Below are 18,148 nucleotides of genomic sequence, written 5' to 3'. Positions count from 1 at the left end.
TAATTATCTCCTGTTTATCAATTAATTTAGGTAATATCAATTTTAAATTAAGAGCCGAGATGGCCCAGTGGTTAGAATGTGTGCGTCCTATCTGATGATTTCGCGTTCAAACCCAGGCAGGCACCATTGAATTTTCATGAGCTTAAGCACAATAATTCTAAACACAAATTAATTTGTGTTTACAATTCATCTCGTGCTCGGCGGTGAAGGAAAACATCGTGAGGAAACCTGCATGTGTTTAATTTCAACGAAATTCTGCCACATGTCTATTCCACCAACCTGCATTGGAGCAGCGTGGTGGAATATGCTCCAAACCTTCTCCTCAAAGGGAGAGGAGGCCTTAGCCTAGCAGTGGGAAATTTACAGGCTGCTAATGTAAAAAAAAATAAAAATTTTAAATTAAATAATACATAACACAGTTTTCCTCATTCATCTAGTCGATTATAATTTGATAATTTGATATTTTTAAATACTTATTGAGGTAAGTACTTTTATAATTTCTTAATTTACTCTCATATGTATATGCATGTTACTATAAATTAAAAATAATTTAGGTACTATTAAAAAATACATCTTAATAAAAAGGACTAGAGATAGAAAATACCATGTAAATGTAATAAGCAGCTTTGGAATAAGTAAGGATTTAGTATACGATTTTTATTTTAGTGGTGTTGGCTAGGTATATTATCAAGTCACTTTCAAGTCTCAACTCGATTGAACTTCGAATTGACGTATACGAAATTATAAATTTAGCGTCCTGAATTGGTACTAAACAAAAAAATAAACAACTATTTACAAACAAACCGAAATATCACAAACTTAATTTATCACAGCGAAAATCACTAATCTGAATTATTCACCCAATTACTCTTAAAATCCAAATGAAACAATTGAACACATTATTTAACAAGTCACAAGTGGCGCTAAAACGACTTAACTGTCCGAGACCATAAACAAAATGGCGGTTCAATGCCGTCTCTAAGATTAAAATACAAAAATCGTATATTCAATTATAATTGATTGTGAAATTAAGTTAAGTTTTAATAGTTCATAATTATGAATTTGTCATTTTCAACGAAATTGCTAGAATAAAATAACCACCTAACAATCAGATAATGGCGTCTCAAATTGTTGAGTTGGATTTAAATATTTAAGTGACGTATAAATAATCTATATAGTATCTCCTAGATAGCAACGCAAATTTTTTTTTCACAAATGAATATGCGCCTGTTGGATGACACATTTTCTATTTATATTACCTCAAAAGGCCTAAATTAAAGACTCTTCATACGTAAACTAATAAGCTATTCATCTGTACGATGAATTTTTAATATAATGTTTTATTAATACCTAAATGGACATTTTTGAACTTTTTATACATTATTTTAATTTAAACATACAATTTGTTTGTGGATTTTTTTCGAAAATTATGTTGTTATTTTGAAGAAACAATAGGTACTTACTGTCTTTTTATTTTAACTTTTTGAAAATCTCAGCTATAATATTTTTCTGAAGTTAATGTAAAATATTTTGAAAAGTGATATCATAATGTAATACTTAATTCATAACTTATTGAAAAACAATTGTTTAAACTTTCAGTGGTATATGTATATCTCATATGAGTTACAAGAGCAGTAGCACCGATGTCTTCGGAGTACGATACATTTAAAGCCGTCTTTCAAAATTAACATAAAACAACGTAATATTTTGCAAAAACTTTAACGAAACGACTTATTTTTTCGGATATACATAACATACCGATTGTTTTGTGACAGTATTTTTATATATTTTCAGATAATGTATGTTTATAACAATAATTTGACTATATATAACCTCTCTCGTGAAATTATAATCACATCGTCAATGGCTTTTACATTTTGGTTACAAACGTACACTCGAGTCAATGAAACTAGAAAGTAAGATTATTCGCAATATATAGTATTGTAACCATGTGGGGAGAGTGAACTGAATGAGAAACTTCAAGTTATGCAAAAGAATATTGGTGGTGGATCCATGCAGAGATAAGGGTGGCCGGTCGTCAGGGAGTTGGCGCTCCGCCAACATCCAACTGTGCCGCACCCCCAACCCTCCATTTAGCAAATTACATAACGCCGTAAAAACGATACATTACGTCATGAAGTTTTATTCTATAGTTTTTTTCAAGCGCTGAATACTGCGTTTAGTATAATCCTTAATTAAAAATAGTTTGTTACTACTAGCAAATATCTATTTCTTTTTCTTATTGTCATAATAACGAAATATTTCTCAAAAAAATTTTAGGAACTATTTCCTTATTTATAGATTTTCATAAATAAAGGTAGTACCATCAGACCCTGTTCCTAGGCTATTTCACAATAACTAACTTGAATATGATAATTGTGTCATTTATTATATTATATAAGTATCGTAATTCGTAGCAAACAATAACTTAACAAGCAATAGTTAACTAATTTATTAATAATACATTAAATTTAAACATGCTTCGGAGTAGATTTGATTTGAAAACCTTTCGGATTCTATAAAGATAATGTAATAGTTTCTTCACTCACTTTGAAAAATCACTTCAGTTTTAGATATATTTAATATCATCGAACAGTAAATTAGTATTTTTATTTCCGATACATACCTATATGGAAATGAAGTTTTTAGTGGCCAATTACTGAAAGCGGTCAGTTACACCTGGATTTACCCTACTTTTTTAATTATAGTTTACATATACCTTACGTACCTCGCACAATGTTATGTAAAAGTATGTAGTCGGGAACTGAATCTATGTGTAATTAATAATAATTAAAATATTAAAATGAAAATATAAGTTTAATTTAAACACTAAACTAAATTAGTGAGACTGTTCATTATAAATAAATAATTGATAACAGGTACTGAATAGTTATTTGGAGAAATTGCATACATTTTTATTTGGCAGATTGTCTGATGGGAGTGCGCTCATTTATCAGCTCGGCAACATTACGTCTCTTTATTGCTTCGTGTGCCTAACAAATCTCTGGAGATTATTATTGTTAGTCTGATTTAAAAAAAAACTTCCAAAATATCATAAGTACCCTACCCTACAAAAGTTTTTCTTCTGTAAATAGTTACCTAATAATATTTTCTCTTACATAATCATATTTTGAACGTAAAACTTTGTCAAATTTTATTTCTAAGTGAAAACAATGAAATGGCTCGGTTTATCTAAATGACTGACGATTAAGTAAGTCTATAATATTATAAATTCTAGCTTCATCTTCCATAATACTTAATCATCATAATTTTTTATTGGAGGTTAGATATGATAAAATATATAATGTTGACGTAAAATATATATATTATTTAAAACAATAGTATTTACAAAAAATGTTTGAAAAATGTTTAATTATAAGTTCATCTTTTAATATATAACCTGTATGGTATAAGTTAGAAACAAACAAACTTTAAGTCTTATCCGTTAAGATAACTTAAACGTATCAGCCTGTGGCCTTGAGTTCAGTCACGTCAAAGAAATCGTTGATATTACGGGCATGGAGTAAAATTAAGTAAAGATAGAGGAGTAGCGGGGGCGCAAGGACGCGGCGGGGCGAGGCACGGGCAATCCGCCCTCAGTGCCACGGAGGCTGCAGGCTACGACGCCGCCCGCCCTGTGTCGCGTTTTCAACCTGTCATAACACTTCTACATCCACTCATTGTTTTTATTCTTATAGTATTTTTAAATGTAAAAACAAAATTGAATCACAAGTATAATATGAATAAGTGATGTGCAAAAAGTTGTTGTTAGCGATTTATGCTGTAAGACCGGATGAAATTAATATCCTTTTAGATGTAAGCTCGATTTAAGTTCCATGCATATGTATATTTTATATAAACGCTTATAATTATTGTGATAATATCTTTATTTTGCAGAATTATGTTAAATTTTTTTTATAATATTTAAATAGATACACATTCCAATTATAGTACCCATTAAAATATAGGCTCGTTCGTTTGGTATTTTTTTGGAAATGTATCAGATATTTTGGATATAATTTAATAATAAATTAATAATTTAATAATTATATCCAAAATATCTTATTTGTGTGTGTCTAACTATTTATTTTTTATATGCTTTATTTTATTTTTATAGTGTAATAAACAATATGTAGATTAACAAACAATAGTTTACGTTTTGATAATCTTCGACTAACATTTTATTACGAAATTATATTTTCGAGATTTCTCTTTTTGGTTTCCTCGCTTCGATTTGAAGAGGGTGCCCCCTCAGTATGGACAACAGCTTTCCAATTGTAGATATTTTGACTTAGAAGTGCGCACCTGTGTCTATTGATGACGAAAGCTTTCGGGACAGCATTTAAATATTCATTATAAGGGCTTTTGGTAATACCATAAGACATTTTTATGTTTTTTGTTATTTTGCTACTTATACATAATAATAAATCAATAAATATCAATATAATTATATTACATACATTTAATCATGAAACGTTTATAAACAACATTATTTTTATTAATATTTGGAAATATTGGATTGTTTTGGCAGGAGATGCAGTCCACCGTTTACCGTTGAACCAGTGCCAAACAAACCTAGGACATTAAAAATGCTGTAATCACAATACGCGCTTTAAATAACCAGATATGATTTATACGATGAACGTTGTACCAATTTTGGTATTATATTTTTCGGTTACTGTTACATGTTTTGGTGATATAAAAGTTAATTTGACGAACGAAATCAATGTAGTGCCTACATCACTAACTCCGACCACTTTGTTAGCCACCGAGCTCACCCAGTCTACTAAGGCTAGCGTAAAGCTATTAGAGACTACAGAGCCACTCAGTCTAGCTGCTCTGACAACAAAAGAAAGCGCTAAAACAACGAACGAAAACGTTACTACAGAGAGCCCGACCACGATTCGCAAAGTAACAACTCAAGTGTACGATAGCACAAAAGGCTCGCTGAAAAGTGCAAGAAGGCAAAAGTTAAACACTACATCTAGTGCACTTGGGAGTGCAGTACATTCTTCAACGCGGCTACAAGATCGCCTAGGGGCTTTAGACTGTGATCTACCCGTATTGCCAAGAGAGTCGCGTTTGTGGCGAGGCAATGAGACACACGAGCTTAATTTACCGGTCACCGTAAGTTTTTAAAGATTTATAATTTATATGATTGATAATTTTTAATTTATATTAATCTATAATGTTAAATGGTTAATTTTATTTTGTAGTTTAGTAATAATATGTTTACATTTTTTTACTTTATCCTTTCTATCGGATATATATTTGTAGGTTTAGTTTAGCAAGGCACAAGTTTTGTGATAATGGAGGGAATATTATCTAAATGTCCCTTCCACCTTCGTTGCGCAGCAAACAACGGAAGCTACGATGTTATGTTGCTCGTGTCTGTAAGCCTGACTTTAAACACAGAAGTATAAAGTTTGGCAATACAAGTACTCTTTAAAAGTAATGGCTGTTACCTTCCTTTACCAACTTGCATACAACCTTACCATTTGTAAATATTATTGTATCTTGTTACTCCTACAAAGAAACAATATAATTGTTGATAAAATGAAATGACTTGCGATGTATTTTTAGCGCAACTAAGGCAAGCAAGCATATACGCCTCAAATCATCAAGCGAAAAAGGTTTTCTACTTAAATAATTTCAGACATTAAAAAAAAATGTCGTGTCCCCATTTCAGTTAATAATCCTAAGTGTGGTATTCTAAGCTTTAGCAGAATAAACGTATAAAGATATTTTTTTCTCGTAATACATATGTATTACGAGAAAAAGTTGTATGTTTTTGCATATGAATACAATTTGCGTGCAAAATTTAAAAATGTAGTATTTTCAAGTTATTTGCAAGACAATATATTTAATTTTTGTTTTATATTCTTACAACACTTTACATTAAGTAAAGTTTAATAAAGTTATACGTATATTATAAATTTTAGTACCCTACTTAAAACGTGTCAACAATTTCTGAGCGCCTCTATGATGGAATAATTGATACACGTAATTTCGTAAATCATTTATTTATCATTATTACCAACGTCGAGGTTAACATAATAACTTTTTAAGTTCTTGATATTTTCACAAATATTAACAAAGTAACATAATAATACCATAGCTACCTGTAGATATATAATGAATAATACTAATAATAAAATCTAAATATTCTCTCTTATGATAAAGTATTAAAATAAAATAATATTTTTATCATTCAATATTGAATTATACACGCACGAATACTTAAACTAATTATTATGTTGGTAATGAGTTTCAAATTATACATCATATTATATAAGTATAAGCTTTATTATATAAGTACAAGCTTATTTACTGGTATAACAAAGTAAAATAAAGTTATAATAAGTAACAAGATTTATAACAATTATGCGCTACAAAAGAAAATTAACATTGAACTTTAACATTAGCTAGAGACGGAGCATAAATAACAATATTATGTTGCCTACGCTCCTATTTGCAAATAGAATTGCATGCACTTTAAACTATAAAATAAATGTACCTAACTATAAATTACATACCTACTCATATTGTTTTTTCTAAAATAAGTTCATCATGACCAGTAATATTTGTGTAATTTTTTTGATATGGATGTCGGAGGAATGTATGAGCGGTCGCGGTGAACGCGAAGAGGATTGTTCTCCAGTTATCGTGTCATGGGAGGGATCTGCTGACATTCAAAGTGGTGATATCCTTATCGTCCGCATCGCATACTTTACTCCAGTTGATACTTCAGTTCACATCGATGGTGCAAATGAAACAACTGACACGAACTCTTCACATAAAGAGGATAGGTGGGTTCATACATATTAATAGAAAATCTATACCTGGTACAGAGGATTATTCAGTGACCCGTAGCGGTGGCATGATGCTTTAAATATTTATATGTATATCTATGGTAATGTAGGACGAATATTTAAATTTATTGAATTTATATTTTGAAATATATGTCATTTTAATCAGAAAAATATGATGGAACACTATTTTCGTTGTTCAAAAAATATTCTTTATAGATCACATCATGCTATACTCCAACCTGCAGTGTATCAAGTAACGAGGCAAGGTCATGAACACTGCGATGTGTCTGACGGAATGTTACTTGACATTACACCTCTCGACGAAAAGGCTGCGAAAATTTTTACACTTTACGATAAGGACCTCACAGAAGGCGTTAACTTGTTAATAGGTGAGTAAGTGAGAAGGTACCTTTACTATAAAGTTTTATATTTTTGTACAACTAACATTTTTCTTACTATGTATTCTTGTAAAATATTATGAAATATTGCCGCAAAAACTGAAATATTACTAGGCAACCAAACAAAACATCGATTAGTAAAAACAAAATATATCAAAAATGTATCTGCTTTATTACTATTATAAATACATATTCAATATAGTCAATAAAGTCCAAAATATATATGTATGCCGTGAAATTAAAAGAACGTATACTAAGTACTCACTTTTCGGTATTTGCACTGTGAAGCCACCGGTGAGGTGTTGTATCATCAGGAGACAGTAAAAATGTTTTTACAGTTGTATCCGAGAACTGGGGATCCCATTGCGTCCGGTTAAAGGTAACCGTAAAATCGGATAACTGCGGTGAATCTCAAGACTGTTCTGGAAAAGGAGTTTGCTATACTAATGTTTCTATGGTAAGTCAATAAATCATAATATATTTAAAAGTCATTCACTTATCATAATACTATGAGGAGATTTATAAATATCTGCTATAGGAAGGTTACGAGTGCCAGTGTTGCCTAGGATACGTTGGGCCGCACTGTGAAGACAGGGATGTGTGCTATCCGTCACCGTGTTTGAATAATGGCATATGTGTCGACCTCACGCAACCTCTAAATGGCGCAAACTATCATTGCTTATGTCCATATGGTAAATATCCCTCGATAAATATTTTTGAAGTTTTATTCAAAGTTATAATTTTATCGTAATATTCATTAAATAGAAAAATCTCATAAGAAAACAGAAAAGATCATTGGCTTAATTTTGTTTTTATAGCTAACTTAATAGAATGTTTATGTACACGAAACTTTCTTATTTTTCCTCTTATCTACAAAAGCGCCACCATTTCGAAGGAATTAAAGAACTTTAATTTCATCCGAGCATATTAAGGGCAATTTAGCTGTACCAATCTATATCTATCTATATCTTTACCGGTTGCAGCTTTTGGATAGCAAATTATTACGATATATGTAATATATTTTGTAGTATATTTAGCGTACTACTATACATCAGATCGTTTTTGAGTTGGTTTAAGAAAATATATCGGTTTAGAATTTATATAAATTTTATTTCAACAGAGACATACATATATATAGTAGATATAGTAGCATAATTTATAGACGATCCTTAGTTTTTATGATTTCAATAGTTATAACTATCTTTATTAGTACATTTTTTAGTAGTGCATTTTTTATATTTCTATTTCTTATAATGTTAAATAATAAATTAATACTTACGGTTATTTAAAATTTAATGTTATGTAATCAAAGAATCGAAAATACAATTCGTATTTGCGTAATCGCACACCCAATTAGCTACGCGGTACCCTTAAAAGGTTTACTTACATTCGAATAACACCGATAAATTTATTTTGTCCATATTAAGCTGAAAGTTAATTTTATTAATTAATCTTGGATTCGAATTACCTTTAAGTTATACCTGCTTAATTATTTTAATATATTTCTTAATAAATCATTAATTGCGGTGCTCAATGAAAATAATTGTTTTTATTAGGCTAAAATAACATAAAACAATTCCTAAAAATATAAATATGTGTAGGATTTACTGGAAGAAAATGCGAAAAAGATCCATGCTATTCAGGACCTTGTATCAATGGAGGATCATGTATGAGTATGGCAATGAATGGATCCACAACTTTTCACTGCGCCTGCACTGAACAGTGGACGGGATCTAATTGCGAACTTCCCGTTACCGGAGGCGCATGCGCATCTAATCCGTGCAATAAGGGTATTTGCGTGGAACAAGTTGATAATGAAATAAAAGAACAGAAATATCGCTGCTTTTGTAAGCCAGGTAAGGTTTATCACTTTTTTAATAAACATTACATTAGCTTACCATATTAAATGTGGTATAATTCAAAGCAAATCAATGTGTTTTTTTAGTTTTAATCTGTTCTATGCATTCTAAAATATATTGCACTTATTTGGTTGTAACTTTTAAGAAGATGGTTTTTCTAGATACAAACATAACACACATAACTTTGAGACATTTATGGTTTACCAAGTGATAGTACCTATATTTATTATAATATTTATCACTTGTTTAGGTTTTTTCATTACGTGAACAAGACTTTGTTTCATATAAAGTAAGCATAAAATATTTTATACTCGTCCAATTATCAATAAAGGATATTCTTAAAAAAATCACAAAAATATCTCATATCACGTATGTTATAATTAATAACAGTACTTAAAATATTATAATATTTTATTTTGTAACCATATTTCTTTTTATGAGCCGAGATGGCCCAGTGGTTAGAACGCGTGCATCTTAACCGATGATTTCGGGTTCAAACCCAGGCAGGCACCACTGAATTTTCATGTGCTTAATTTGTGTTTATAATTCATCTCGTGCTCGGCGGTGAAGGTAAACATCGTGAGGAAACCTGCATGTGTCTAATTTCAACGAAATTCTGCCACATGTGTATTCCACCAATCCGCATTGGAGCAGCGTGGTGGAATATGCTCCATACCTTCTCCTCAACGGGAGAGGAGGCCTTAGCCCAGCAGTGGGAAATTTACAGGCTGATTATGTTATTTATGTTTTATTTCTTTTTACCTTAGTAACATTTAGCCTGTTTTTTTATTATATAAATATTTTAAATCAGAATGTTTATTTAGAATAAAGCAGCTAAAATGTAATAACAATACCCTATAACGAATCTGCTAGTAGCCATTTTATTATACGTCATTTCTAAATTATATTGGACAATAAGAGTCACGGATAGCAAAAAGGGTCAGGATATAGTGTAATAAATTGTTCAAACTTAGTCAATTACAGTCAAACCGACGAAGATCCGGGTAGCAAAATTATTTGGGTGATTAATATGAAACGCTTTTGGAGGGTTGCCCACTAGCTCTCTCCGAATAACTTCTCATTAAACGTCTTTTTTAAAAGTGCCATTGAGACAAATTAAAGTAATGAATACTATAGCAAAACATTTTATCATTATGTTAATACAAATATACATTTATATTAATAGAACTTTGATGATAAAAAAAGCTCGTTTATACATATATATATGATTCAAAATAGATACTTAAAATTTAATTGGAAGATAGATATACATATATATTTATGTTATTAGTAGACGCATGTGCATATGGACCTGATACTATGTGTTTACCCCTGATTATGGGAAGTGTACAATATCTATGGACATTGGTGCCGTAAAGTATCCATTCCTTACATCGCCTTTGCGTCATCAAGCTTGGGAACTGAAATGTTATGTCTCTTGTGCCTGTAGTTAGACTGGTTTACTCATCCTTCAAAGCGAAACATAGCAATACTATAGCAATAGTATTGCTGCTTTGAAGTACAATATATGATAAGTGGCTGGTACCTACCGAGACAGGCTTGCACAAAGCCCTACCACCAAGTAAAATTAAAACTTACTTCAAAATTCTGAATCGGTTGCGAAATCGAAAATGTTTCTTTGAATAATACATTATATTTTGATTTTGAATACATAATTAAAACTCACACACAAATTAATATCAGTGTGCATTTTTTATGTTTATAACTATAAATATTATTTATTTATAGGTTTTTTAAGGTCATAGTGATGATAAATGATATAATTATTACTTTCGTCGTCTGTAAGTACGTACTCATCGACGATGTAAATATATATAGAAATGTTTTTATCGTTGCTAAGCAGCCTGGCCTGAATTAATCAAGACAGTTGTTTTTCCGCCATCAAAGGAAATTTAGGAGGAACGAGGGCAAACAGTCCCTTGGGATGAATACGTAAAAGCAACTTTATGAGTTACCTAGCTATGTTTAGGCATATAAAGATATTTATTTAATCCTTTATTTTTGTCATACTAATTTTTTATAGATGAAGTTAAAGTGAATTTAGGAATTCTCCACATATAGTGAAAATAAACTTCGTAAAATTGGTCTGGATGGTCTCCAATTAGATAATAATTATTTTGTATTTAGTTTTTCCGACATGATTGTATAAGCATACGTTTATTTGTATCTTAACTATTCAAGAACTTGCAATGAAATAAATAATTAATGAAAATTCATAGTATATAGTCTATTTATTTCATCAATATACAATTATTCAAAGAGTTCTTAAGTTCATAATTCCACCGTCCAATATTCTGTTCGCCCTCCACGTTCAATCGATATGAAGCTTTCTTATTGTGTTTTTGGCATATTGCCATTTTTTAACTCTCATCCGTAAAAGTCGAGTAGCTTTAAAATTTACGATACATTATTGGAGCGATGAAAGGAATGCAAATAATAAAAATACGAATTATATAATATTATATTATTTATTATCACTTTAATAAACGGTTCATATTCCGTATACGATGTCAAAGAATTAGAGTAGAGTAGGCCTTTCTTTAAGAATAGTAATCTATTAATCACATTGCCCTAAAAAACGATTTACGTCTTCCTAACATCATAAATAGTGCTAATCTTAATGTGTCGACCCTTCTTTCCAAGTTACGGACCATTCCACTTAACTAAGTGAATGAAATCTTTAGTAGACTTCAATTAATAGAACAAAATTAACTTGGGATATTATTGGTATTCCGGATATTAAAACTGAAAATCTAGGGTTTGTTGGTAAACAATTATGCACTGTCATTTCTAAACCTACGAGAACAAAACATACACGAATCCGAGACCGGGTAAATACATTTAGAGGATTTTTTCCATTTTGTTTCCTTGGCGTATTTTTGATACTAAGTCTATCAATTTTACTACAAGTCGTAGTAAGTAAATTTGTATGGGCAAGGTTAATGTGATATTGAACTTGAAACATATCATTTCATTCTACATATATTCTACGAGTATGTAGTAGTATAACACGTAGTTACTAAGCGTGTGCATGTGCGTGTGTGTGGGTTTTATAAAAGAGATAGAAATAAAATAATCTATTTTAGAATTTTTTCAAAGCTATACCGAAGACAAAATTAAATATAAAATGGGAAACACTATTTTAGTTTTTCTAATATAGTTGCTCTGTATTTGTGTTGTTTGTGCATGCATTACGTGTAACAATGGCGTACATAATTAAACGAGCCGTGCCGTACTTACCTACGTCGAAATGAAATATTAAATGTTAATATGAACAATGATCTTTGGATAATAGTATGTTCAGTTTTTTAGGACATGTGAACTGTAGGAAAACCAAGTGATATCGATTACAGCCAAGCTTTTAGCCTCCCTTTTCCGCTTTTAGCTTTTCTAACATAATGTGTATACATAGAGCGCTTTTATGGGCTTCTGTATTAAGCCGCGATATCCGAGCCTGAGATATCAAGTCTCATGGGTTTTATTTATGGTTTAGTTGCCATAAAGAAACGAAAATATGTTATGTTTGCTTTGTAACGTCTAGGTCTAATATTTTTATATACAAATAACATATATTTATTTCGATCGATATACCTAATTGTTAACAAAATAGTTTAAATTGATGAATATGATAAGTTAGTTTTCAAATTATTTACAAAAAGCCAATTAAAGATCGCAAGGAAATCATTTATTTTATTAATGAATTAATTAAAATCAGACCGTCCGATGCTTATGTTAATACGTATAAATATGTAGATACTCTATCAGTGATTTTTGTATTAAAAATTAATAAATTTTAATTTATCATTTACATTTAACACATTTTCTTAATTATTTATCGTATATATTTATAGATTGGAACAGTAGAATATAAATATTTATATAATAGTATATTATCTATTTACGAATAAACCTAGCATATATTATTTAGGATATACGGGCGACCAATGTGAGTTGGAATACAATGAATGTGAATCGTCACCTTGTGTGAACGGCGGCACGTGCACCGACCGCGTCGGCGCATTTGAATGTTCATGTGGACGCGGCTACACAGGCGACACTTGCCAATTGAAGGTGATTAAATTGATCTCAAAAACAATATTCTAAATATAAGGACTGCTATCTAAAATCTTTTAATCGTCAAACTGTGAATCGTCATCGTCATTATGTATATGTGAATTATTTTATGTTCATAGATAAATTCGTACCGATATTCAGTTGTTTAAAGCTTATATTAAAACATTAATAAAGAAGGCGTGTTATTCTAAAATTATATTAGGCGTATAAGCTTTTTTAAATAATATATAACTAGTTATTCTAAGTGTTATATAAGGGCGAAGATTCAAGTATTCGTTTTATTGTAAATGTTTTATGTAAGTAATTAAATAAATTGTCAAATAGTAAAGTAGATCTGCACGCCAGCTATTATTGGTAAAAAATATAGTACCAATCAATGGTACCTAGTACTTAATATTATGTCAAATAATACCTACTTGAATAAATTACAGTTGACTTGATTTTATCTGATTTATTAAAATCAAGGTATTTTACCAAATATGGTTACATAATACTTTTCGACTACATTTAAATATTTTCATATACTTTATATAGTATGTTATGGTTAAGAAAGCGTCTCGCTGTAATTTATTCAAGAGAGAGGAAGGGCGTTCTTTCGTTGATATATGCATTTAAAAGTAGAACGACGAAATTTAATTTAGTACGGAATTTTTTTTTTATTAAAAATTTGCTTAAATATAAAATTAATAATAAAATGTAATATATGAAGATAGTGTAAACCGAAATTAATGAATGTCTCATTCACTAGTTAATAAATATTTGAAATTAACAGCCACGAGAGTTATTTAAGCCAACGTTTTCCTCTCTTATAATATAATTATTTTCTATAGGTTGATCTTTGTTCTCCTAACCCCTGTCCTCCACAACGATATTGCACGGACCATGGAAATAGTTACTCTTGCGAATGTCCCAGTGGCTTTGTTGGAGAGGAATGCCACATACCAGCTACATCGGTAAGGTTCACATTAATTTTTTTAACCGCGAAATTTAATTTCACGGTAATTAGAAAAAATATTATTTTGTATGTCAAGAGTATTTTTTTTCAGTATGAGCTTCTGTACCATATTACTCGTAACCGGTGCGAATTTTAATTTCATTTAACAACTTCGTGCTTGGCTTTTCGTTTTGAAAAATTAAATAGTTAAAATTTTGCCATTTTATAAAATATTTAATTAGGATATTAATTTATACTAGTGACCTATTGACCATAATTCATTGCTAAAAAAAGAAACATTAGATTATAGAAGTGTAAGATACATTGTATACAATTGCTGACATTTAATTTTTGCTTAGGTTCAAAAGTATGGGAGAATATCTGCTACAGAGCTTATATTAATTTATGTTAACATTTTTACATGTAATAATTATGAAGGTATTACAAAAATTCGAAAGATCAAACAATTAGGCTTGGCTCGACGAAACTTTGTCACTTTTACAATAAAAAATCAAGGAAATGTAAAAGAATGCGTTTTTTGGATTTAATTTTGACATGGGCATGTTTTAACATTGACGTGACACAAACGTGAACTATGAATGTTTTATTTAATTTAATATAATATATTTGTAACTCATATTGTGTACATTTTAGCGTTCTGCACTCCTTTTTGTGCACACAGTATGCTTAAAAAAGGGTTACAGTTTTCTCGTCACGTATTAATATAAAGCTATAGATCTATATCGTATGTTCTATTACAGTGTCAATAAACGTAATCTCATGTATGTGTTTCTGTATTAGAATTGTTATTTCAAAACACATTTGAAATCGAATGTCTTTTAAAAACGGAGAGATCCGTACTAAGCGCCCGCGTGTGATATTATTCTTGACTAGTAAACTAATAAACAATCAATTTTATTAGTTTACTAGAAGGCTTTCAAGCATTGACTAAGCGTATAAAGCTTCTCTTAGTATACTGATATACAAACACTAATACATTTTACAATCAAAGTACATACATGGATATCGAGTTTTAGAGAGACAATTGGCTTTACTATACAGTATCAAACCATAATGTTCAATCTGTTCACACAGGCTTGCGATAACAATCCTTGTGCTCATGGCGGTACGTGTTGGAGTGGCGTGGACTCATTTTACTGTTCCTGCAGGCCGGGATATACAGGGAGACTTTGTGAAGGTTTGAATTACTATATATCTATTTATGCGGTGTAATGTTAATCCAAAACTAGTTTTCTATTATGTTCTCTTTAGCTTAACGGTTTTAGTTTTTTGAATGATACACGTAAACATTTTCATAATAATCATCTAGTTATGTTTTTAAGACTTAGGATGATAATTTCTAACAATAATTAATTAATTCAAATTCAAATATTTCATATTTTTTAGTGATCACATTAATAATGAAAATTATAACGAAATATGTTTGTTTAAACTGTTGCATTTAATGCAATGGATATATTATAATTATAAACACCATATGCGTTGATTACTCAATCACATACCCGCCATTTGTCTGAAAGCCTCTTTAGTCACCTAATGGACTCAATTAACTCAATCGCAATCTACATAAAAAATATATTTTATATTTGACTACAGCAGGAATTAATAAGCTTTTATATGAAACCTTATCAATTATGGCAATAACGAACATTTTCAGAGGACTTCATTCTAGAATCAGTTGTGGATGGTGAGAGTGAGTTAGGCACGGAGTCCCGTGGTGGCGGTGGCTCCGTTCGTGAGTTGCACTTGCCGCTCGGTCTCTACCACGACCGTCTGCACAACGTCTACATTGCGGCGGGAACCCTCGGCGCGGCTATTGCTATTGTCGGTGTTGTGGTAAGAATTACAGAAGAATATTTTATATTACGAGTATAATTGATATGTGATACATACATGATTATTGTCGTGGTACGGCTTTGTGCAAGACCGTCTGGGAAGGTACCACCCACTCAATAGATATTCTGCCGCCAAGTAATACTTAGTATTGTCATGTTCCGTTTTGAAGGGTGAGTGAGCCAGTGTAACTACAGGCACAAGGGACATAACATCTTAGGTCCCAAGGCTGGTGGCGCATTGGCTATTAAGGAATGGTTAATATTTCTTACAGCGCCAGCGTCTATGGGGGTTGTGACGATTTACCATCAGGTGGAACATTTGCTCGTTCGCTTTCCTATGTTATAAAAAAGAAATGTAATACAATATTATGTGAATATTACTTAATTATGTTTATAGGATGATTTAGTAATTGTTCAGTCGAAAATTTGCTTTAATTTTCTCGTCTCACTGTACTGAAAACTTTATATAATATCAATATATTTTTTCCATGATGTAATATCACTTCAGGTGACAGCGTGTCACTGTCGAGTCAACAAGACATACTCACGTCTGCTGTCCCGCTTGTCCCGCGTGTCGGAACCGGGCCCGCCGCACCACTGGCTGCAGGACAAACGCGCCCCCGCCGCGCCCTTTCATCCGCCCGCTGCGCTGGACACCACCGATATGTACTACACCCTCGACTTCAGCGATAGCCAGAGCTCCCCACTCATACAATAGCCATCACTTGCGAACTGTTCCGATGGGGAACGGTTCAAAATACAAATATAACTTTCTAACAGTCGGAGAGTTCGATTAGACGTACCGACATGGAGCAATAAACCTATGAAACGATCATTAGATCGTTTGTAATATTTTAAAGTCTAAAATGCATTCGAGCCACTAGAGAGGCTTCACTCAATGTGCAAAATTATAATTCCGAAAAATATACAGAAGTGAAATATTTTTAAGTGCTATATGTGGTAGTGCTGATACGCAGGTATTTTATATGAATATCTAAACGAACATTTAAATGAATCGACGGTAAAGCTATTATTTTAGTCTGTGATTATAGTAATCATGCTACATGAAAACTCAATAAATTGTTGCTTGAATCGCTTCTAGTACGATGTAGCGAAGCCATTAATGGGCCCCGAGAGTGGAGCTTGAATATATAAGAATAGAACTTTCTAACTTTGATGTAATTTTAGAAAATTTATAAAATTAATTTTATTTACGTTAAAATTGAAAGTTCTATTTAATACGTGTCGTGTTCGATTAAGTGTTTTATGTGTATTTTTAATGTGTGTTAACTAACTTAAGAATCGGAATATTTTTAACTACAGGTTTCATATGATATTAATTTTAGTAATAGAACTGCTTATCAGATTAAAATCAAAAGTCGATAGAAAGTAAGGAGTGCTAAGTTTGTTAGTTTATTCTATTGACTGTGATAGAAAAGTGGAATATAATTGATAAGTATTTCGTGAAATACCTGTTGTAGTTGTATTTTTTTTAATATTCATTATTGTTAATGGACAATTGAAGTGCCTGCATAGTACTGAAATATTTAGGCTTTTCGCGCCTGAATATAGTATGTGTTTATATACGTAGTCGGTAGTACAGATGTGTCTGTACATCCTAATAACTGTCCACTAAGAACGCACAAAGTATGTATTATTACATCTTTGTATAATAGGAAATGTATTCAAGATTGATAGTTTTTATATTTTCTGTGTAAACATTAATTCATCTATGAAAATGAATTCTTAGTGGATAGTAAGCGAAACGAAATGACTGACCTTCAGCATAGTTGCTTTTACTGAACTTATCTTTAAATCTTGTTCAAATTTTCTTCTTAGTCTAGATTATAGGAGATTCTACTTTTTTCTTTATTCAGTCATAGATTAAAAGAATACATCGGAATTTCTCAAATATATTTCATCTTTATGCTTTTGTGGACTAAAGCTTTTTAATGTAAATTTGCGATAATTGTTGTTGTAAATCGTAATTAATAAAGTTTATTAAATGAAAATATTTTTAGTATTATTGCTTTTGTAGACGCATTCCATCATCCACAATGAATTAATATAAAAAAAAACCAAATAGGTACCTATATATTATGACAATCTTATGTCAATCTATAAGCTATATTTAGATACCTATTTAAATACTTTTAATATTACTTTTTTTTTCATGGTCTTATTAATTTATGTT

General features: G+C 30.8%; 1 protein-coding gene across 1 annotated transcript; it reads left to right on the top strand.

The window, feature by feature from the left end:
* The first annotated feature begins 3,605 nt into the window (after positions 1–3,605).
* LOC113398968 (delta and Notch-like epidermal growth factor-related receptor) lies at positions 3,606–17,966 on the top strand. The gene is made up of 12 exons (XM_026637935.2): positions 3,606–3,816; positions 4,532–5,127; positions 6,607–6,809; positions 7,029–7,201; positions 7,549–7,667; positions 7,749–7,902; positions 8,812–9,066; positions 13,019–13,161; positions 13,995–14,117; positions 15,194–15,296; positions 15,777–15,955; positions 16,463–17,966. Exons 2-12 carry the CDS (start codon positions 4,627–4,629, stop codon positions 16,670–16,672), a joined length of 2,163 nt encoding a protein of 720 aa, XP_026493720.2. The 5' UTR covers positions 3,606–3,816; positions 4,532–4,626; the 3' UTR covers positions 16,673–17,966.
* The last annotated feature ends 182 nt before the right edge of the window (positions 17,967–18,148 follow it).

The sequence above is a fragment of the Vanessa tameamea genome, chromosome 2 (assembly GCF_037043105.1).
Source record: "Vanessa tameamea isolate UH-Manoa-2023 chromosome 2, ilVanTame1 primary haplotype, whole genome shotgun sequence".
NCBI lineage: Eukaryota > Metazoa > Arthropoda > Insecta > Lepidoptera > Nymphalidae > Vanessa > Vanessa tameamea.
Note: the sequence above shows the minus strand (reverse complement) of the source record. Positions and strands in the feature narration are given on the sequence as shown.

Coding starts and splice junctions, on each gene's coding strand:
- LOC113398968 (XM_026637935.2), top strand. CDS start 4,627: ATGATTTATACGATGAACGTTGTACCAATTTTGGTATTATATTTTTCG. Junction 13,162..13,994: donor GCGACACTTGCCAATTGAAG/GTGATTAAATTG, acceptor TATTTTCTATAG/GTTGATCTTTGTTCTCCTAA. Junction 15,956..16,462: donor TTGCTATTGTCGGTGTTGTG/GTAAGAATTACA, acceptor ATATCACTTCAG/GTGACAGCGTGTCACTGTCG.